This window comes from Cervus elaphus, chromosome 16 (genome assembly GCF_910594005.1).
Source record: "Cervus elaphus chromosome 16, mCerEla1.1, whole genome shotgun sequence".
NCBI lineage: Eukaryota > Metazoa > Chordata > Mammalia > Artiodactyla > Cervidae > Cervus > Cervus elaphus.
In genome coordinates, this window is record NC_057830.1 from 12,527,315 (window position 1) to 12,551,195 (window position 23,881).

General features: G+C 44.5%; 1 protein-coding gene across 8 annotated transcripts in view; it reads right to left on the minus strand.

Annotated features, from left to right (window-relative positions):
- Positions 1-14,081: 14,081 nt before the first annotated feature.
- Positions 14,082-23,881, minus strand: part of PALM2AKAP2 (PALM2 and AKAP2 fusion) — a 490,983-nt gene continuing 481,183 nt past the window's right edge. For all 8 annotated transcript variants that reach the window (XM_043927344.1, XM_043927343.1, XM_043927342.1 and 5 more), the window contains one exon: positions 14,082-18,048. In XM_043927344.1, the coding sequence (XP_043783279.1) occupies positions 17,950-18,048 (99 nt within the window). In that variant the 3' untranslated portion in view covers positions 14,082-17,949. The remainder of the gene's footprint in view (positions 18,049-23,881) is intronic.

Consider the following 23,881-nt stretch of genomic DNA (forward strand, 5'->3'; position numbering starts at 1 on the left):
GACGGGGGTGGTGGTGGGAGGTCTAAGAGGGAGGGCCTATCTATACATATAGCTGAATCACTCTCTTGTACAGCAGAAACGAATGTAACATTGCAAACAATGATACCACAGTAAAAGAAAAAACATAAAGACCTCTGCATCCCAACTTGTGAGTGGGGTACCCTAGATTTAAGGCCAATAGTTCTAACACGGTTATAGAACTTGCTCAAGGGGGCACAGTTAGCAAACTGCAGAACGAGAAGCAACCTCCAGCAGCCACATTCCAATATGTTACGTACATTGTTGTGCGCAGTCCTGTCTGACTCTTTGTGACTCCATGGACTGCAGTCTGCCAGGCTCCTCTGTCCATGGAAATTCCCAAGCAAGAATACTGGAGTGGGTTGCATGCCCTCCTCCAGGGGATCTTCTCGACTGAGGGACTGAACATCTCTTGTATCTCCTGTACTGGCAGGTGGGTTCTTTACCACTAGCACCATCTGGGAAGCCCTAAAACTACCATACAATCTAGCAATCCCACTCCTGGGCATACATCCAGATAAAACTATAATTTGAAAAGATACATGCACACTCAATGTTCATACAAGCACTATTTACAATAGCCAAGAAATGGAAACAATCTAAATGCCCAACAGATAAATGGATAAAGAAGATGTGGTAGCTATATACAATGGAATAGTTCAGTTCAGGTAGGTTTAGTCGCTCAGTTGTGTCTGGCTCTTTGAGACTCCATGGACTGGGAACATGGAAACATGGAAACATGGAAACATGAACATGGAAATTTCATGTTCAGTTCAGTTACTCAGTCGAGTCAGATTCTTTGTGACCCCCATGAACAGCAGTACACCAGGCCTCCCGGTCCATCACCAACTCCCAAAGTCCACTCAAACTCATGTCCATTGAGTCGGTGATGCCATCCAACCATCTCATCCTCTGTCGTCCCCTTCTCCTCCTGCCCTCAATCTTTCCCAACATCAGGGTCTTTTCAAATGAGTCAGCTCTTCACATCAGGTGGCCAAAGTATTGGAGTTTCAGCTTCAACATCAGTCCTTCCAATGAACACCCAGGACTGATCCCCTTTAGGATGGACTGGTTGGATCTCCTTGCAGTCCAACGGACTCTCAAGAATCTTCTCCAACACCACAGTTCAAAGGCATCAATTCTTCTGCACTCAGCCTTCTTTATAGTCCAACTCTCACATCCATACATGACCACTGGAAAAACCATAGCCTTGACTAGACAGACCTTTGTTGACAAAGTAACGTCTCTGCTTTTTAATACAGCAGATACTAAAACACTGTAAATGAACTCTACGTCAACTAATCACCAGTTGTCTGGTAAGAATTGTGATCAACTCTGACAAAAGTCAGAAAACATTTGTCCTTAAGGAATCACAAGTTCCTTTTGGGTAGGGGTTCTATAAATAGACCGACAGGAGTTATTTCAGTGTAAGGGTCTGATATGTACTCTGAGTTTCTGGCAGGTGTTTGTATGATCAGGTCAAAAGGTCAGATGCTGCACAGCTGAGCCCTGTACCAGTCACACTCCCTTCACGGCCTCCCAGGCCCACTTCAGAGGGCTCCTTTAGCCATATGGACCGCCATTTTGATTTTCTTTTCCCATGAGAGAGCCCGACCTCACTCCTGCCCCAGCCTTGGGTTCCTGTCCCTGCCTCAGGCTCCACCTACCAGATCCCCCAGGAGCCTTGCAGTCCTCTTACGATGCTGCCCTCAATATGTGAGGCTAAACTCACAACCTGAGGCAAACTGCCCCCTCAACACCAGGCTTGTCTCTGCTGACCGCCCACCACAGGCTGGCAAGATCCACGCAAGGACCCCAGACCAGTCAACCATCACCACCAGGCCCCAAAGTGTGTGCGCGTCAAGGAAACTGAAGCGCGCAAACCCCAGTGGGTTGGACCTTCCATTGACTGTGTGGTCTCTGTGACTCGTCTTCCCTCTAGCCTGAGGTTCACACCAAGGTTAGTCCTGGCCTCCAAGACAGTGCTTCTCAACCCTGACTGCACAAGAGAATCATCAGGAAACTTGGAGAACATTCCATTAAATGACAATCTCTGGAGTAGGGCCTGAGCATTGATCATTGATATTTTGCATATTGATCAGGCATGAAATATGAGAAGTATGGGAAGTGAATTAATCTTATATTTAGTTTAAGGGTCCCCTTTCATGTATATATACACTTGCTGTCACAGCTACAAATATATATACACACTTGTGTGATGTAGATCAAAATATACCATTTCCAGCATTCTAGAAAGTTCCCTCTAGCCTCTTCCCAGTAATTAGTCACGATTTACTTTTTCGTTGCCCTCTTTGCTTTTTTTTTTTTTTTTTTTTGCCATTGTGAATAAAGCCAGTATTATTTTTTACAGGTCCTTGGGTAGACATTTGTTTTCATTGGTTCATTTCCGGCTCCCCTCTTCTTTTCACATTTGCCTGTCTAGGTGGGCTGGTCTTGAGGATGACCTTGAAAGGGTCCCCTGGATCTGTGCGGGCAGCACTCAGACCCATTGCCTCAGGACCACACAGATTTAAAACTAAGCTGCTCAAGGGGCAGAGGTTTCTGGGGGCTGAGCGCCAGCTGCGCTCATCAGAATTTTCATGGATGATATTCATAAGGAGGCCTGTCGCTTTTTTAATCCTTCAGAGAAACGGAAAGCGCTCCTTCTCTAAAGTCACAAACACGGAATACATCCTGTCTGGTGTAATTTACAAAACAAACAAACATGTCTGGCTTCCTTAAAGGTAACACGTCTTTCTCCGCAGGCCTGGGGTTGGATGTCCACAGTGGGAGCGGGTAGGAAGCTAAGCGAACTGCTCTCCCACTGCGGCTCTAGCCCCCGTCCCCTAAATTCCTAAGAGAGTGTCCTCTCTGGGTTTGGGAGTGGGTAGAGGCTGGGAGGGAGGGAGGAAGGAAGGTGAAGCACGACCTCACTTGATTAATATTGTCATGAGATGAGCGGAGAGGAATTCAACGCGGACACTCTTTCTGGTTTTGAAGACTCACCTCAGCATGGGGATCTTCGCTGACCCGGAAGACGCGTCTCTGCTCCAATGTCTGCTCACCACCCATCTGCAGCTCATCACTCACGCACGGCACGCACACACGCAGGGCACGCACGCACGGGTACATTTCCACCCTCCTTCCGCCGCTTTCCCCTATCCGCGACAGGTAGCCCTCGGGTACGTGATGCACGCAGACCTCACTGGCCATCCCTCTTGCACGGGATGCCCAGCTCTGCTCCCGGGGAAAGGGGCACCGTCTCTTGTGCTCACAGCTCAGGAGCGGGAGATAAACTCACAGCAACCTCTCTTTGCTGTGATGGTTGGGAAGCTGCCTGCTCCAATGTGGAGCCCTTCCGAATCCTCAGGTGTGCCGCGTCCTCCTCGTTTCCCTTGCTCTCCAGGGAATATTTAACAAGCTATTTGAGGGTTCTTTTAAATCCCCTTTCCCTCAGCTTGAGGAAAAGCACGCTCCTCCTACCCTCCTCTCTGGTGGGGGGTGGGCCTCTGAGCTCTTTTAATCACTGACTTGGGATTTTAAAAGTTAGTTATGAATACAATGGAATATTACTCAACCATAAAAAAGAATGAAATAATGCCATTTGCAGCAACATGGATGGGTCTAGAGATTATCACATTAAGTGAAGTCAGACAGAAAAAGACAAAGATCATATGATATTGTTTATATGTGGAATCATAAAAAGTGATAAAAATGAACTTATTTACCCAACAGAAATAGACCCACAGACATAGAAACCAAATTTGTGGTTACCAAAGTGTAAAGAGATGGGGAAGAATAAATTAGGAGTTTGGGGTTAACATATACACACTACAGTGTGTGTATACAATAGGTGACCAAAAGTGAAGTGAAAGTCGCTCAGTCGTGTCCGACTCTTTGTAACCCCATGGACTGTACAGTCCATGGAATTCTTCAGGCCAGAATACTGGAGTGGGTAGCCTTTCCCTTCTCCAGGGGATCTTCCCAATTCAGGGATTGAACCCAGATCACCTGCCTTGCAGGAGGATTCTTTACCAGCTGAGCCACCAGGGAAGCCCAATGACCGAAAAGGACCTACTATATAGCACAGGGAACTATACTCAGTACTTTGTAATATCCTATAAGGGAAAAAAAAATCTGAAAAAATTATATATATACACACATATATCTAAATCACTTTGCCATACACCTGGAACAAACAACCATATTATAAATCAACTAGGTTTTGATTTTTAAAAAGGGGAAAAAAGTATGAAAGTAAACATAAAATTACCATATGATCCTGCAATTCCACTCCTAGGTGTGTGTCCAAAGTAATTAGAAACAAACTCAAACAAGTACCTGTACATGCATGTTCGGAGCAGCACTAGTCACAAAAGTCAAGCTGAAACAGTTCACACAGTGAATGGATGGATAAACTAAATATGATCAATCCATACAATGCACTATTATTCAGCCTCAAAAAGGAAAGAAGTGCTGATTTATGCTATGGCATGGATGAACTTTGAAAACATTCTGCTCAGTGAGAGAAGCCAGTCATGAAAGGTCACCTATTGTGTGATTCCATTTATATGAAATGTCCAAAACAAGCAAATCCATAGATCAGTGGTTGCTAGGGGCTTGGAGAAAGTAGAGAGAGAGAGTTTGATTCTGGGGATGATGATTCTGTTTGCAATGAGGAAACTGTTTTGGAACTAGCTAGAGGCAGTGTCTGTACAGGACCATGAATGTCCTAAGTGTGCTAACTTGTTCAATTTAAAATGGTTAATTTTATATTATGTGATTTTCACCTCAATACATTATAACGTTTTAACTTATGTATTGCTTGTCCAGCTAACCATCTGGTTCCTCTTTGACCTCTCAGACTGATCCTCTCTCATCCACATGGGTCTGCCCTGGGCACTTGGCCCTTTTCAGAGCTGCCTTCCTCCTCAGAGAGCTGGCCCAGCCCACGCATCCCTCCTTACTTCTGTACAAGTGCTTCAGTCCCTGTGGGCGATCTAGCCCTACTCACCTGAAGCCCAGGATTCGTTCTAAATGGGCTCCTGGAATGGTATATTTTATTCTGAAATTTTATAATTTAGTCTGAGAGTAAAATCTGAGATGCTCTTGCTCCTCAAACTTATTTTTTCCTCCACTTTCAAAATAGGTTCAGGGGACCCTGGCAAAGTCTCTGAGGGATGGGACTTGAAAAGAGAAGTTCTGACATCAGATAACTGGTCCTTGCCTCCACCTGCCCAGTCCTCAATTTCCTCTGTCTGCCTGGAGGGGGCTTTATGCCTTTACTTCTCACTTGCAAGTAAAGATCACCTGAATTCTTTTTGGTAACATTGACGAAACCCAGAGAGTTACTGTTGAGAACCCTCCTCATTCCCCTTACAGTGAGCCTTCACCTTTCCGAGTCCCTGGACTGATCGCTAAGGACCAAGTGCACCCGGCAAGCATGGTTTACGTGACATTAGGATTAGGAGCAGGGGCTTCCCTGGGGGCTCAATGGTGGCGAGCCTGCCTGCCAACGCAGGAGACGTGAGTTCAATCCCCGATCCAGGAGGATCCCACATGCTACAGGGCAACTAAGCCTATGTGGCCACAACCACCGAGCCTGTGCTCTGGAGCCTGGGAGCCACAACTACTGAAGCCCATGAGTCCTAGAGCCAGCGCTCAGCAACAAGAGAAGTCACTGTAATGAGAAGTCCACACACTGCAATTAAAGAGTAGCCTCTGCTCACCACAAGTACCATGCAGCAACAAAGACCCAACACAGCCAAAAATAAATTATTTTTTAAAAAAAGATTAGGAGCATGAAGCTATATCAAGAAGATATGTGTAAATTACACATTAATTACCTTAAATGTTCTGCTGCTGAAAGGACTCATAGTTCAGTTTATACTCAGACCACCTTGTTACAGGTCAAGGGTGCAATACAGGAGAGAGCCTCATCAGAGGGGTCTAGCACGCCCAGGCACAGGCTTCTTTTTCCTCTCAGCACAGGGTGGTATAGGTCTCACATCACCACCATCAATGCACCTGCAAAGCACCTGAGAACCAGAAGCCTCAGGTCTACTAGTGGCAGGGGTGTCTTATCGTGAGCTACCTGGTCCTCTAAGCACATTCCAGTTACCCGACCAGCTCCTCAGTCCAAAGCCCCGGATTCCGTCAACACCAAATGCATATCATAAACCCAAGTTAATATTATTATTGCACAGCACCGCCGGCCAGCTGGTCCACCCTCCCTGGAACAACTCCTGAACCCATGGGAAAAGAACACCACTTATCTTGAGTTAGTGTAGCTAACGGTCGCCGCCACACTCCAGCAGCTCCGGAGATAAGCATGAGGTCATTCCAGGTCAGCTGAGGTTAACCCAGACTAAACAACATGGCAGCCACCAGAAAGGTCTCCAGGTCAATCAGTATTTGCAACCAAAGTCAGAGAAACCAGCACAAGTTCAAGCAGCGGCGTGACCTGGGAGGCTCGGGAAAGCCCTCCCCAGCTGCCCTTGAGTGAGATGCAGGTCATGTGACTGACAGACATCTGAACACTGTTGACTTATTTGTATCTGTGTGTGTCCTTGTGGCTTCATAGCCTAGGCTAAACACCCCTTTTGTCCCCTTAAGCATGCCAGTTCTGCCCCTATCATATTCAGGGCTTGTGGAATGTGGGTATTCAGTGTGATATTTGGGGAGCATAAGGAGACGTCCATTAGCCTTTGTGCTAAGATAGAGGGGCTATCTTAAGCCATCCAGAGGACTTTTCAGGACTAAAGGGTAGTTCTGTGTTAACCTGACCTCGTAAGTGTTCTTCCTGTGGTTTGTGCAATTATAAATATGGGAAGAGATAAACTAGATGTGGACTGTGTCATGAAGGAAGATGTGCAAACTTAAGCAAGTTTTAGCAACTTATTTAGTCCTTATTCCTTTGGACTTTATTTGAGCTGTGGTTGCAGTGGAAATCCTAGAATTAATCAATCTTTAGAAGCTGGTGTGCTGTCTTTAATAGATGCAGGGAAGCCATGCCTACAGCGGATCCAGGGAACAGGCACACCTGGGTTTTCAGTAAATGGCTTTACTGCATCTTACCAGTTCCAAAGGCTGGACCACAGCGTCTGTGACAATAGGTCCTGAGGATGATGAAGAATCGGATGGAAAGTGTTTGACTCTAAAAGACGGCTTAAAACAAAATGCCCTTGGACCTCAAATGCTCCCCTTGGACTGTACTGTGAGAGAGAAATAACCTGCTATCTTCTTTCAGCCACTGAATTAATTATTGGGTCACTTTGTCGACAGTCTACCTGTACCCTACCCGATAGGGAAACAGACACTTAGAACTGGGGTGATTCCATAAAATGTGTGACCACTAGTAGGAGCCAAGAAAAACAGATGCTTCAGGTTGGAGAGCTGGAGATTGTTACTGTGACACTCCGAACTATGTACATAACTCAGTAGGTATTTGTGATAACTCGGAGGGCAGACCACTCACCTAGTGCTCAGAGAAGAAACTGGGAAGGGCCACATTTTTGTTGTGTGTTGGCTTTTAGTGACAGCGGCTGCTTTTAACAGAGACTGTCCATGTCTCACTCATATCCCCACACTTCTGCCACTTCCATATACAAGCCCAATTTTCAGCTGTTATCGTTCCATCTCCCTCTTGATGCAGATCTGTGCTGAAGATAGGCTCTACTACGAGAAAGCAGAGCCAGCTCAGGACCACGACTGGAGGTCTGTTTGCTATTGAATCAAGTCGGTGAGAAGGAAAGTTGGGGAGGTCAGTCAGACTCAGGCTTTGGTGCAGACTGCCTGGGTTTGAATTCTCCTCTCACCTTGATCATATCCTCCAGAGCAAGTTATTCAACTACTCATTTGTAAAATGGAGCTAATATTAATAGGTGCCTCAAGGAAGTGTTTTTTTTAAAAAAAACAAAACTTCAGGAAATAATCCATATAAAGTGCTCAGCACATTGCCCTGTACAGAGCTCGCCCTTAAGAACCACCGGCCCTACACCCATGACTGATTCACGTTAATGTATGGCAAAAGTCACTACAATATTGTAAAGTAATTAGCCTCCAATTTAAAACAAACAAAAAAAGAACTACGGGCCCTGAGTGGAGGAAGCATGCCGGAGTCTGCTGCCATCTGGTGGCAACCATCAATTTTCCACTGAAGTGTGAATGTAAATAAAAGGCCACATTTGACCTCCATGTATTGTGCAAGTGGTGTCTTCATTGCAGTGCTTTTGGAGTAGCTGTATGTAAATCTCAGCAGATTTCTGTCTTGTGTGACAGGAGGAAAGCGCCTCCTGACCCCCTAGGAAGGTTCTTGGCTATGGAATCTGGTTTTAGAGACCATTGCCACCTAGTGGCCACCTTGCACACTTGCAGCCAAAGGTGAGCATCTTGAATTGAATGGAAAACATTGAGAATACTAAGAGGAATTCCACCAACCCCGCGATCTGATTCTGCAACTTTCATGTTCATCTTGGGAAGTTCCTTCCTAAATCTCTCCTTGTAAGCTCCCAGAACCCTCTGACTCTCCACTGATGACTCCTGGGATCTTTGTGGGTTTACAAAACATCTTAATCACTTGGATAGTTCTCTCTTGCCCAGAATAGAAGAATATGGGTTCCTCCCCATGTGAGAAGGAAAATTAAAAGCATCTGAGGCACTATAGGTGGCCACCGGGTGGCCTTATTAAGTAGGCAGGTGTGGAAACATTGCTTGACCTTGGAAAGACCTATAGCATCAGACAGTGACGTTCAAAGCTTGCTCTGTGTTACAGTCCCCTGGGATGCTTTTAATTTCTACTGATGCCTGGGCTCCAGCCCACACCATTTGTGCAAGCATGCCAAGTTGCTTCATTCGTGTCTGACTCTGTGCAACCCTATGGACTGTAGCCCACCAGGCTCCTCTGTCCATGGGATTCTCCAGGCAAGAATACCGGAGTGTGTTGCCATTTCCTTCTCCAGGGAAGCATCTCGACCCAGGGATCAAAAGTGTGTCCCTTATGTCTCCTGTAGTTATTTTTCAGTTTTAATTTGGACTTCCCTGTAGCACAAACGGCAAAGAATCTGCCAGCAGTTCAGGAGACCCGGGTTTGATCCCTGGGTTGGGAAGGTCCTCTGGAGAAGGGAATGGCAATCCACTCCAGTATTCTTGCTTGGAGAATCGCATAGGAGGGCTAGAGTTCATGGGTCATAGAGAGCTGGACATGACTGAGCGAGTTACAGACATACACACAGAGGCAGGCACGTTCTTTACCACTAGCGCCCCCTGGGGAGCCTAAACACACACAGACACACCCGACCTGGGAAGCTCCTAAACACACACACACACCCTACCTGGGAAGCCCCTAAACACACACACACACACACACCCCGGCAGGCAGGCAAGCCCCTACACACACACACACACACACACACACACACCCCGGCAGGCAGGCAAGCCCCTACACACACACACACACACACACACACACACACACAGCAGGCAAGCCCCTACACACACACACACACACACACACACACACACACACAGCAGGCAAGCCCCTACACACACACACACACACACACACACACACACACAGCAGGCAAGCCCCTACACACACACACACACACACACACACACAGCAGGCAAGCCCCTACACACACACACAGCAGGCAAGCCCCTACACACACACACACACATACACAGCAGGCAAGCCCCTACACACACACACACACACACACACAGCAGGCAAGCCCCTACACACACACACACACAGCAAGCAAGCCCCTACACACACACACACACACAGCAGGCAAGCCCCTACACACACACACACACACACACACACACACACACCAGGCAAGCCCCTACACACACACACACACACACAGCAGGCAAGCCCCTACACACACACACACACACACACACACACACAGCAGGCAAGTTCTTTACCACTAGCGCCACCTGGGAAGCCCCTACCAATTGAATCCAAACACTAAAGTTCTCCAGGTGAGGCAGATGGAGTCAGAATTGAGAGGAGCTGTAGGAGATTAAGCCATCCTGACCCCTCATCTTGCGTCTCATCTTAAATTACGCAACCATGTTATTCAAACAAATTCATGTCACCGAGTCCTGGTGTTGCTATCACTCTACAAAGTAAGACCTTCTTCCAAAGCTCTAATGAATCCCTCGATCTCACCCTGAAATTAAAGTCAGAACATATGAGAACAGAACTGTTCTCAGCCCAGTTAGAAGGTTCTCACTCAAACAGTCTAAGTGAAACTCAGATCCTGCTTCACCAAGACCCACAAAGTGGTAGGTGGCTATGTTGGGCAAACAGTGGCCCCAAGAATATTCAAAACCATCCCCAAACCACATGTATCTGCAGCTTATAAATCCTTCATCAATTCCCCAGTTTTCAAACATAAATTGTTTGCCCAGACCCTATTCATTACTTACACTCCAGACCAGTGATTTTCAAAGTGAGGCCCTTTAGACAAGCAGCAGCATTCCAGAAAAACTAATGAGAAAATTCTTGGGCTGCATACCCAGCCCTTCAGAATCAGAAACTCTGGGTACAAGTCCAGATCTCTGGTTAACAAGCCCTCCAAGTGTTGCAGAGGTCCACTCAAAATTTTGACAAACAGCACTCCTCCTCAGAGGTGAATCACAGGTACCAGCTGAAGGCCACGGCAGAGGCAGAATGTTCTCTAAATGGGAAGGCAGGGGAAAACCAAAGAAGGGGAAGAAAGGTTTTTTACTTTACTCCTCTAGGGGACCAGTGGATCCACTCCACTTGTTCAGAGCCCACCACCTGTGGATTTGGAGCAAAGCATCTGGTTAGTCCTCCTGTAAGGTTAATTGACACTGAGAGCACTCTCTTGGTGGAGTCAATTTTTAAAAGTCTCTATCGGGCAAACATTTCTTCTCTGAGAGAAAGTGTCTGAAATGCTTGGGTGATATTTAGGAATTGCTGGTGTGGACCCTGGAATTTCCCAAGGTCCCTTCTTTGTCTTAATGTCATCGGGCACACTTCAAACTTTTTGAATTCCTCCCTTTAATTCCCGACTTGTTCTCTGTTCCCCTAGGAGTCCAATTCTGAGTTCTGAGTGGGTTGTGTGCAGGGAGGGCTATAGTCACCACCCTCTTGTGGCTGAAGGAGCTCATAATTAAAAGGGGCAATGCTCCAAAGGAACCTCATTATTCGTTTCTTTGCACCAATAAAACCAGGGGAGCTGATGCGGAATGTAAAAAACAAATGGTACTGATGAACGCATAGACAAAACAGAAATAGACCCACAGGCAAAGAAAACATGGCTTTGGTTACCAAAGGGGAAAGCATGGGTGTGGTGGGGGTGGTTAAACTAGGAGTGTGGGATTAACATATACACACAACTATATCTAAACTAATCAACAAGAATCTACTGTATAGCACATGGAACTATACTATTTTGTAATAAGCCATAAGGGAAGAGAATCTGAAAAAGATAGAAATGTATGTACAACTGAAGCACTTTGTTGTACACCTAAAACTAACACAACATTGTACATCAACTGTACTTCAATTTTTTTAAAAAAGAAAAAAATAGAGGCGTTGAGCCCAGGGTGGTGGCCATAGGTCCCCTCCAGCTTCCCACTGATGCCCTACACTGATGCCTTTACACTGATGTGTAAAAGGCCGGCACACCTGCCCTCTACTCGTGAGAGGATAACCCCTCACATCAGTGGGTTTTCAGGAAGAGCCTCGTCAGTAAAAATCACCCCAAATTCCTTTCACTCTGACTGTATCAGGCTCCAAGTTCCACCCACTCCCTGGCGCTACGCAGCCTGAGTGCCCAGCAGCCAGCCCTGCCCACCGGATCTCAGTTGTGTTTACCTGAACTCACCTGGCGCTGCCTGGTGCCCTCAGGTGTTAGCAGTGATGGATGGAAAGAGGACCGGGATGCTGAATCCATGGATGACGACAATTCTTCTGCTCCTGGTTCCTGGGGGGTACCTCAAGGACAGCAAGCTTTCTTCCTCATTAGCTGGTGGCTGAATGTTGGCCTGAAGGACTCCTCTTTTCAACCTCAGGCTGTGCGACCTCCTTGGATCTTTTGCCTGAGCTTTTCTTCCAGTTCCTTGAGTCCCCCATCCTTTTGTTTTTTGCTGTGGCTTTCACTGTGGTATAACTTACATACCGTTAGATGTACTCGTTTCCAAGTGTACGATTCAATGAGTTTTAATAAACGTGCAGCTATCACAATTCAATTTTAGCACCTTTTGATCACCCATTTGCAGTCACTTCTGGTTCCTTTTTGGCAATGGGAAGCCTGGGTCATCTTCTCCCACTAAGCCTGGGTCATCTTCTCCCACTACCTCCTGGGAGAGCTGACCCCAAAGGAAAGAGCCTAGAGGGAGTTCATTCAAATAAAGAAACTTTATCTGAATGAAGTGGGCTGCCACCAAAACTCTGCTCTCCCCCAAGACTCCAGCTCCTATCACAGCTTTGGCATTGGTTCACAAGAGCCCACAGCAGGAGGAGGTGTGGTAAGGTCACCCAGACCCACACACAGCATCAGATCTACTGGATCTTGCATGTGAAGTTGCCAATGTGCGTTTTTATGGGAAGAGTAGGTAAGAGCAACACTTGAATCAGACTGCCCAGGTTAAAATTCAAGCGCTACTATTTATGAGCTCTGTGGCATCTGTTTTCTAACGTGTCAAATGGATATCAAAATAGTTCAACCCCAGGGAATTTCTCAGGCATCTAGTAGTTAGGACTTCCCACTCTCAACGCCAGGGGCCTGGGTTTGATACCTGGTCGGGGAACTAAGATCCTGCAAGCTGCGTGGCTCAGCCAAAAAAAAAAAAAAAATGCCCCAAAAGACAGACAAACAGAAACCAAAACAGAAAACCCTATGGAATTGTTGTAAGAAATAGATTACATTTGTGGAAATTGTAGAAAACGCCTGTCACTTTCTCAGTGCTTCATAAATGCTACCTATTCATCTACCATGTGTGAAATGGATCTCAGCCTGGTGCTCTGTAATGAATGACCTGGGAGTTGGGGATGAGGGGTGGAAAGGCGCGGTTCAAGACGGAGGGGATACATGTGTACTCACAGCTGATTCATGTCGTTGTAAGGCAGAAACCAACACACTGTCAAGCAATTATCCTCCAATTAAAAACACATTTTAAAAGATGTTAATACGTTCCTATTATAGAGTTTGATCAAATTTTCAAAGGGGCCTGATTCTGCCCCCTTCCCCTCAAAATTGAGAACTCCCATCACACGGAGACTGGACATGATGCCGTAGGGAAGAACAGGAGAATATGACTGCAATCCTGGGTGGGGTGGGGTAGGGGTGGGGGAAGACCGAAAGAAGTTACATAAATGGGGAGAGATGAAAAAAGCAGCAGCTGAAAGGAGACCCCAGGAAGAGAGAGAGGTGCTCAGGAAGAACAGGCAACTGGAGGTCTGGGTGCAGGTTAGTTCCAGGGTCTAAGATGGAAGACAGCCCAGCGTGGCTACAGATGAGGGCTGGGGGTGATGAAGTGGAGGGAGGGCAGGAGGGAATCAGGGGAGGAAGCTTTCTGGTTCACCTGTGGTCTCAGACGCTCGGTAAAGTCTGAAATTCTCTATGCCTCAGAGCAGAGCCCATAGCGTTGAAAAGAGTCGAACACAACTGAAGCGACTTAGCACCCAATCAGAGCCAAATATGGGTGTGGGGAATGGAACAGATAATAAAAATTAGGACCTACGTGCAAAGTGTGAGCGTCACTGTTCATCCTGCCCTTCGCCCCATCATCTCTGACCTTGGAATCTGCCTACCTTCTCTAGAGGCACCCGTGTCATTTCTGTCGGTCCCATCGGAGTTTCCAGTCTAGCCAGGGCAGCTGGGGCATCGCCAACAGCCTGTCAAAGGTCTGCCCCACCAGCTCGTGTTGCTTTCTTGGTTCCAAACATGCAAGCAGCAGATGTTCCCCCCATGGAATTAGAGGCAAGGGCACTGGCATGCCACCCTCGCACAGCGCAGTCCTCCAACACCCCCACCCCAGTCAAACAAGTGGCCATCATTTATAAAAACACCACACACACTGGGTTTTAATGAGAAAATAACTGTATACTTGCATTGAATGCCTCACAATCACTATAAAACCAAAGCAGGATAATAACATTGAAGTGGTTAACATACACAGGAGAGCCAGAGGATCATATTCAAACACAGTATTGCTGCTTTTTGCCCCCTCCTCCAAAAAAGGGGAAAAAAAAAAAAGTCATTTGGGTAAAGAGCAACACAAAATCAAAATTGGCAGCTCACTCACTGAATGCTTAAAATTCAGGAAATTGGTTCTGTCACTAAAACTGGATATAGTCACCATCTCTAAACACGTAGGTTATTTTTTTTTCAATACATAGTTTAATGACATCCATTCTTCAGTTGGAAAAAATGTTAAATTATTTGTCTTCAGAGACAAGAGTCAACACTGTTTTTAGTGTTCCTTGTTATGCTGTGTGTGTATGTTGTGTATATATGTGGACACTGAGCTATATATACGGCTTATACATCACTGTCTACGGTGGGCAGCATGCACAGGTGTAAAAAGGCAAGGAAACTGCATGTGTCCTTTGCGTTGGACACAGCCCAGCCTCCTGCCACTGACAGACCCTGTTTCCATAATTTCTGGATGAGAAAGCCAAGGAATGTCAGTAGGTAATCAGTTCTGGAGGAAAGTGGACATCTATAAACACTGTGGGATGGAATACTTTCAGGAAAGCTTTTAACATCTACGGAATCTAAACATTTGTTCTAGCTGAGATTAACAAGCTTGCGTGCTATTTGGGGGCAGGGATGAGCATCAGAGGCCAGCCAATGTGTGGACAAGCCTCTTCCTCTCAATGGATGAGGCAGGAGTGATTTTCCTCCAGGTCTGCTGCATCTTCACACAGTTTTAAGGGGTTAATTTGGGATCCCAGAGCCTAGCATAGTGATATGTACAAAGCCATGGCCCAATGTTTCTTAAATGAATAAAAAAACTCAAGAGCGCAGAGAAAACCTGGCTCTTCCAAGGGAACTGTAATGTACATTTTAACAGGGTTGTAACTGAGCAGTCATCAGACGGCAGCAGACGGGAACAAGCAAAGGCTGGAGATGTGGGGGCCACAGTTAAACGGCTTTGTGACTGTGAGGGGGTCACGGAAACGCTGGATTTGTTGCCTACTCAAAGCATGGACCAAAGGATCCCAACTCTGTGACTCTACGCAGTAAGTGTGTCTGGTTCAATCAACTGTAGTCAAAGACCGATTTATCTGCCTCCACAGCAACTGCAGGAATTGCGTGGCCTTCTAAGCTTTCTTTTCAGCTGCCCATTCTCTTCTCAAATGGAGGATTAAAGTGGGTACACAGTTTCCTTCAAAACAGAACCAAACACTTCAGGCAAGTCCTGAGGACTCTTTCAAAAGATGGGGAGTCCATCTGTATCTAGTCTGCAGTCATGACCAGATCCAGAGTTAGTCCAGAAATCATGAAGCACAGAACGCTCTGCTCTCCAGGCATCCAAGCAGCCCGTGTCCCTGGGCCACACAATGCTACTGTCCCATCAGTGGTCACTCCTGTGCCTGTCTTGGGAACAATGCTGGAAATCCTCAGGGTACTCCCATGTCACTGGTCAGGACTCCTCATCTCATTTTCCTGGGAACATCTGTCTCTGTGCCAGCCTCTCCCACTTGAAAAAAGAATTCGTAACAACAGGGATCTTATTTGTCGCGTATCTCCAGTGGCTAGCACATTTTGTTGACTCTTCGTTCGGAATGTTCAGGGGCATGAACCATTTGAAGATGGTGCTAATTACCCATCTGCAGAATTTGGCTTCAAACTGCAGGTTCCCTTGGCAGTTTCAAAGTTGTAAGTTATCCGACAGTTCCATTTCTACTTTGTGTCCACCACTTGTTTATGAATAAACTTTCCCCTAAAGTCAACATTAGTCTAATAACAGAAGCAAAGATAGTGTGCATGACATCTACATACAAATTTTGTGGAACTGCTACTTGTCAGAATAACCTATTAGCGCTTATGACAGAACAATATAAAAACAAAAAGGAATTTTAGTGAGGTCTAACTTACTTATTGCTTTTTTTTAAAAAAAAAAAAACACAGTTGTAAAACAAAGGGCACAATATTGTAAAGTAATTATCCTCTAATTAAAAAAAAAAAAAAAAGAATGCTGGTCAGTTTTTTTCTCATGGCCAGAGTTAAAAAATTTCTCATCCAGAAATTGAGGGCATTCCATGATTGAATGCCCTTATCATATTGCTTTAAAAGACAGAGTAAAGCTGGCATCCTTTAGCCTATACTAAGCATGAATACAAAGCGTGAGAATAAATATGAAACTTTCCTAAATGTCAAATTACAAAACTGCTCAAAACTTTGCCATTGTGACTCATGCAAACACCATGTTAGGTCAACTTGATTATTACAAATACTGTATCAGCTCGGAGCCTCTATATCCTTTTCATAAAAAAGAAATTCTCGCTCACTCCTGACGCTGGCAAACAGCTTTGGAGGAAATAAGTGAACACCTTTGTCCCATGACCATTCTGGAATTTTAATTCTCACACACACACATACACACACACACACACCCCCTTACTCGAGAGCACTCATGCGCTTTGTGAAAATACACAAAGGCATGTGTGGGCACACAGGCGCACATGCGTGCGCGCACACACACACACCCACACACACCCATCTTTAGGATTTGTAGCTGATCCTAAGCCTGCACTTAAATTTCTATTCTATATTTTTCTCTGTATCATCCTGAAAAATATTGGTTGCTCAGCAAAAATAATCTCCCTTACTTCCTCATCTTCCCACTCTTTCTCCCTCCCTTATTCTCTACCTTTCATGAGCTTTCTTTACTGTTTCCTTTCCTTCCTGACTGATCCAAAATAATCTATCATCTTCCTACTCCCTTGAAGGTTCACTTTATATATAAAATATAGTTATAAACACCTCTTTATTTCTCATCTACCTCTCCAAGGCAGAGTTCGCCCTTTTTTCAATTATTGCCACTCTAAAAATACCCCTCCCCTCTTGAACCGTGCTGTTCAATGTCTACAGGTTTTATACATGGATAGATTCCCCCACCCCATCATAAAAATAGTTGTTGCCCCCTAAATATAGTCTTCATATAAAGAAACAGAATTGTGAAAATGTGTTCTCATAAACTGTAGCTCAGTCAATATCATAAGCAGACAAGATCCTAAAGCTAAAATAATCTATTTGGTTTGGCTTTCTGCCCCCACTTCCTCAACCTCCTAATGTAGAACAGATTGTGTTTGCAACAGGAAGAAATCTTGTCTTCAAAATACGGATTGTGATCATTCACTGCTCCTAATTAAAAACAATTAAATGAAAGAGATATGGGACAATAGTTGCCTCTTCTGGGCGAATAGAGAGAGAAACCTTATTTTATGGCTGCTGGAGTGGATGGAGTTGGTCCGACACCCGTGATGTGGCCGTGGGTGGGAAACCAGTGCAGGCACAGGGAAATACCCTCTGCCAGGGGGACAGCCCCAGCTTCTCAGATTCTCCAAATGGCCACATCTCCACTGTTTTCCTCATCACCCAGGCAGCCTGGTCTCGGTTCTGCCTGGAGCAACCATGTTGGTTTGCTCATAATTTCTTTGTCCTTTGGGATCAACTGTGGTCCAAACCCAGGCGATCCTTTGAGTCTCACACACACACAAAATCCTTTTTCTTTTGACTCCCAGGAGTTCGAGTTTGATGGGTGGACTGCTTTTTCACTTTATTTTTTCATCACTGTAAATTGTAACTTCTGGCCTGCATAAGGATTGCTGAGTTCGTTTGCACTTTAATAAATATTCTATTAAAATGCTTTGATGAGTTGATTTCTTGGTTTCTTGGGAACCCAAGCACCAAAGAAGCTTCCTGGGTGGAAGGAAGTTGATTATTCATTGTCTTCTTCCTCTTGGTTGGCATAGATCCCCGCCTCCCAGCGCAAAGCCAATGCGCTCTTTCTCCGATTAACCCGCGTGGCCTCAAGGACCTAAGAGAGAAGGAAAAAAATTACTCAGAGTTCATGGATATCAATCATGTACACAAACTGAGTTCTCTGTTTCTTTCGTCCTTTCCCTCCCTCAACAGTATCTAATGAATGAGGAGAGCGGGAAAGTGTCTGAACCAGCTGGAAGACCGGAGAGAATGAAAGAAAAGGTGGGCGGTGGGAGGTCCTGGGGGATGCCTTCATCTCACAGCCAAAGTTCACTTGCCATCTGACCCATCATTCTCAGTGCAGAGAGATTTAATTTTCCTGAAATGTTCTGCACGTTTTGTTGAACTAGACTTGACCCTGCATCAAGCTTCTTGATAACAAAGCGGATCGCTACACGCTCTAGATGAGCGCAGTCTGTTGGCAATGTTCTGCATTTGCATTACCCAATACGGCAGCCACTAGCCACATGCAGCTACTGAGTGCTTAGAACATGGCTTGTGTGGCTGAGAAACTAAATACTTGATTTCAGTAACCTCCTAGAACTAGTGACTACCACATTAGCACAGCTATGAATGGTCTTAGTCTCCAGAAAAGAATTTCAAACCACTGAACCAGTGTGGATTCCTTCCATCAAGCTTTATGGACCTATGCAAGCTGTGATCTTATTTATATCACAAAAATCTACTTTGGTATAATTAAGCTTGCAAGAGGAATTAAGTGGAAAGAAAATGAGCTTCTGGGGCCAATAATAAAGGAATCTGAGCATACTGATGTAGCATCAGGGCCATAGGTACTCATAAAGGAAATGGAAGGTGACAACATCGAGGACAAATTGGCTCATCACCACCAGGGTGAGACCACCCTCCCTCTGGTTCCCGGGAAGAGCCTTGGACTCCAGGGGAAACCTTCAGCCAGTCAGCTCCTGCTTGAGTTTGATCCAGATGACATCCGCATGAATGACGTTTAGGTTGCCAACACAGGAGAACGGTTCAATTTCACAATACTACGCCAAAAGCAAGCCCATGCACACCAATCAGGTCAATTACTGTGGTGCTGGCTTAGGATGCGCAGTTTTTGAATTTAAAGAAAAGTCCAGCAGAGCCAACACTGGTTGGTTATCCAACCAATATGGAATGAAGCTTTTGTGTATGTAAAGAACAATCATTTTGGCAAGCGACAGAGATGCTGGCAACTCCAGAGAAGCAAGGAGATGCACGTTTACAGGCAGTGCTGGGAGCCCAGACATAAGCAGACTCTGGACAGATTAAGGTCTGGGCAGGGCAGGGGAGAGCAGGGGGAGGCATCTCAGTTTGCTTCTCTGCACCTCTGATAAATTGATGGACTTCCCAGAGCTGCAGTGCACTTTTCTATGGGAAGGCTTCCCTAGTCCTCCTAGCAGGGACGGCTGGACAGGACACATGGGACACAACTCAGTCAGGTCTCCTGAAGGGATGTTCATCGTGAAGAACATAAGCCCTAAAGTGTTCGTGTATAAGCATATCATGGTCACTTTGTCAATATCTAAGAGTAAGACATCAGTAGAAGGATGCTTCCAAGTCTGGCAGAGTTCAATGGCAGTCTTCAGGTCAACGCGTGGTAGCATGGTACGGGGAGGCAGTGCGGGACGGGAACGGCAAGTGCTCAGCTTTACTTCTAGCTCTCTACCTGGAACATGCTGCTGCTGTTCATGGCATCTTGTGTCTCTTAAACTTTATGTATAAAGAAAGTTTACCTATAAACACAACACCTGCTCTATTTCACAGGCTCTTTCAGGAAGAAGGGTGGACTCTGGAGTCCAGGCAGGTCTAAGGTTAAATAAATCCTAGTAACTACATGACCTTGGGAAGGTTTATTATTTCTGTGCCTCAGTTTCCTTACATGTAAAATGGGGATAATAAAAACTATAGTACCAAGTTGGTCTGAGGAATAAATGAGGCAATGCATTTAAAGCATTTAGCATAGCTTCCAGGGCATAATAAGTTCTCAAACAGTAGTTATGCATTTCTCTCATCATGCGAAAGGGCTTTATAAGCAATCAAGTGGTATTCTAACATAAGGCATTTTGACAAGGAGCTCTCATTGTATAAAACAGTCATATGTTTGCCTTGCAGACTGCAGACACAAACCGAATGGTTTACATAAGAGCTAAAAATCAATCTAAGGTTCTGAAAAAAAAGTGTCCCCATCCATTTCAGATGGCCTTAGGCCCCGTTTTAATTCTCAATCATGTTAAATAGATTTACTTTACTCTGTTCTTTGGGAACCCATATCAATCCAACTACCCAACCATTTTACAGATATTTCTTGGGTTTCTACGAAGTGTCAGGCACAGTACTTCATGTTTAGGACAGAAGAGTCTCTTCCTCCTGGAGCTTAGTCACCAAAAAGTGCAATGGGCAGAGAAATGATACTTATAATTATGGAAACATTCAGTACATCTTGGGTTTGAACACCTACTTGTGGCAACCCAAATAATTCAACTGTACCAATAATGAGCCCTCTTTTCTTCTTTCATTCCCCTAATTTATATGCTACTTATCATAAGCCTGGATTTCTGATGAAATCTATAAAGTCGCGAGTAAAGGCTCAGATCAGATAAGCAGCAGAGCATAACTAAAAGAGCCAGTGACCTTGCTATAAAATTGTCTTCAGGTCCACGAGGCTTATGATCTAGGACTGGCTCAGGAGTGAAGCCATCCTACAACTGGCCTTTTGAAGATTCAAAAGCCAAGCCATTGGGGAAGGTATGTAGATGAGTTTCTGCTGCCCGATTAATACAGAGTACTATGTGTGTGTGTGTGAATAAAGCTTTAGCAAATCTAGAACCCTTGTTCTAGATTTTTGCGTATTAACTTTATTTCCTAAAGTGTGTTCCTTTCCGTTCTGGTTTAAGAAAAGCACTTGCCTCCAGGGCTCTGATAATAATAAACACATACATCACGGGTACCATGAACCAGCTGAGGTTTTAATCCTTGCTACTGTTCTATGGGATTCATACTATTACTACTTGCATTTCACATATGAAAAAACTGAACCAAAAGGAGGTTTAAATAATCAGACTAGTAGAAGGAAAAGTTAACATTTGACCCCAGAACTCTGGGTGTGGAGTCAATGGTCTGGAATACCATGTTCCACTTCTGTTCAGTTGCTGGGAGGAATTTGAAGGAAGAAGAATCAGAAAGGACAATATACATTCTCCATTGAAATAGAAAGAAAAAAACATTAAAAAAATAGAAAGACCTGATTTAAGGTTTTATCTTCCACAAATTAATTCAGATTTAGGTCTGGTGGGAGAAAGAAAAAAAAATCAATTTTCTCTGAACAATCTTCTAATATTAATTTTTCTCTCCAATGCTTAGGGAATTCAAGTGAATCACTTCACTTTGAGTAGCAATCAGCCTAGACAATTTTATTTTGGGGATGTGAAACAAAAGACAGATGTGTTAAGTAATGTTTGTATTAATATTTTATCCCCCAACTCTTCCACTGAAGGTAGACAGGACCCAGTTTTATCTTCCTTGGATGGATGAGACCAGATTTACATCAATCTTATGTTGACTCAAAGGGAATGTGGGCTTAGGGTCTAATTCTTAAACTACCTTCCCCCGACTAAGAACCACAGTTAGACACTGAAGAAGGTCCATGTAATGATATTCGCAGTATTCATTTTATACTTTCTGGAAAAAAAAAAAAAAAACCACTGATAATCATCAATTCATATCTATAGTTAACTACATTTATTTTGCTAAACATGGAGATATAAAATATATTGTGTTGGCCAAAAAAATTATTCAGGTTTTCTGTAAGATGGTATAGAAAACCCAAACATTTTGGGTCAACCCAATATATTGTGCTATAGGTTAGCATAGCCAATTTGAAGAATAATTTGCAATAGGTAGTGAATATGAGCCTGTATAAGCCCCAGAACAAGTACTTTTACTTCTAGATATATTTGTAGACCTTCTTCCATGGGTCACACAAAGAGCTATGTACAATAACATTCATTGATTCATTGTTTGTAATGGCAGAGAAAAGATACAACCTACATTTCCATCACTAGAAAGATGAATCAATACATATGTACTCATTCAGTGGAACACTATACACAGCAGCTATGATGAGTGAAATAGAGCTGTAAGCATCAACACGGACACATTAAAAAATGATGCAGACAGAATAAAGCTTATTGGATGCTAAAATACGATATATTTATGGAAAGTTTTAAAACATGCAAAACCATTATATATAATTTATGTATACAGACATATATAGTATATAGTATAAGGATAAAAACATGCATGGAAACAATCAATGCCAAACTCCAGAGAAGTTATCTCTCAAGAGAGAAAGAAATTAGAGCTGGGAGAAGTAACAAGAGGGCTTGGATGGTATTGGTAATATTAATTTCTTTATAAAATATTAAGCAAATATTACAAAATGACAAGAATGGACAAAGCTGGCTTCATTATTTAACTCTGTCATATACTTGGCACACAGGCACATTCTTGGCTCCATGGGATCACGGGCATTGTTCAGGTGACCACTATCTTCTCAGAACCTATAAAGCGCCTGATGTGTAATAGGTCCTGGATAAATTGTTAACCAGGTGAATGAATAAATGATTCTCTACAATTCTGTACATCTGCAATAATTCTTTTAAAATGAAAATGCTATAGAAATAAAAAGTATAAAAACCAATATGCTTTCTCATAGCATATAAATAAGTCAATATAAATGTGGAAAAAATGGAAAACATTTTAAAATGTGCTTTTTCACAGTACAAGTTTGAGAAATTTGTGTAGAAGGAAGTTGTAGGGTCAAGGAGGAGGCATTGGGGGAAATTTAATGCTTGCAGGAACGTCCAAAACAAAAACACAGGTTTAAAGATGGCAGGGAAGGGGAACTGGATTGGTTCACAGTTGGAGTAAGTTATCCTAAAGCGATCGCGTGGAGCTCTCTGGGTTTGAGCCAAACCAAGGACTGATCCAACCCAACAGGCCCCGTTCTCTTGAGCTACATGATTTTCTAAACAGACCAGAGGAGATTTGTTATCAGCTTCTAAAAAAAAAAAAAAAAAAAACAAAAATCCAAATAGCTATTTCCCTGTTGTTTGCCCTCTAGTCCAAACATCTTCCAGATCCATGAGCAAGGCAAGGCCTTGTCCAGCCCAGCACACAGCACAGCAAAGCACAGTCCCGTACACCACTGCTGCACACACGCCAACATCTCAAGGCAGTCATCCCATTCAGAAAAGGCAGGGAGGAAAAAACCCATCAGGAAACGGCAAACCACGACAGCATGCACTTGGCTCAGGCATGCAGGGAGACCAAGACAAAACAAGCGGAAAAGTACCTCGGAAGTCACCTTGCAAGACAGTAACTTAGAGGTGTACTGGCAGAGAGGGAAAAACCAGGGTTAGTAAATGGCAGAGACGCAGGGGACACCCCTCAGCTGGGGACCAGCACCACGTGGGGGGAAGGGGTGGGGTGTGGGGGGGACAGGAGGGAAAGTGGCGTCGGGAGACCAGGACACACCCACACCAAGACTTGCTTCATCTGATATCAGTTTATTTAAAAGTGTATCTTTTGCAGCAAGCAGATACCCTATTATTCCTCCATAAAAATATCAGATAAGCCAGACTTTGTTAATTCAAGATTTGTCACTTCCATTTGCTATGATCTGAATTAACAAGATTCTTTCCCCTGTTGTTTATGCAACCAGCTGCCCCCCAGCAAGATCCTTAGGGTCCAAGGGTCACGTTGGACTCGTTAGAATCCGTAGTCATCTGTAGACAAACAGCCCTTTCCTCTTCCTGTAGGCCTCTCTGAGCCTGAAGCAGTCTTGTCATCTGCTGTCCCGTGAAAAGAAGACCCTAACCATAGACAAA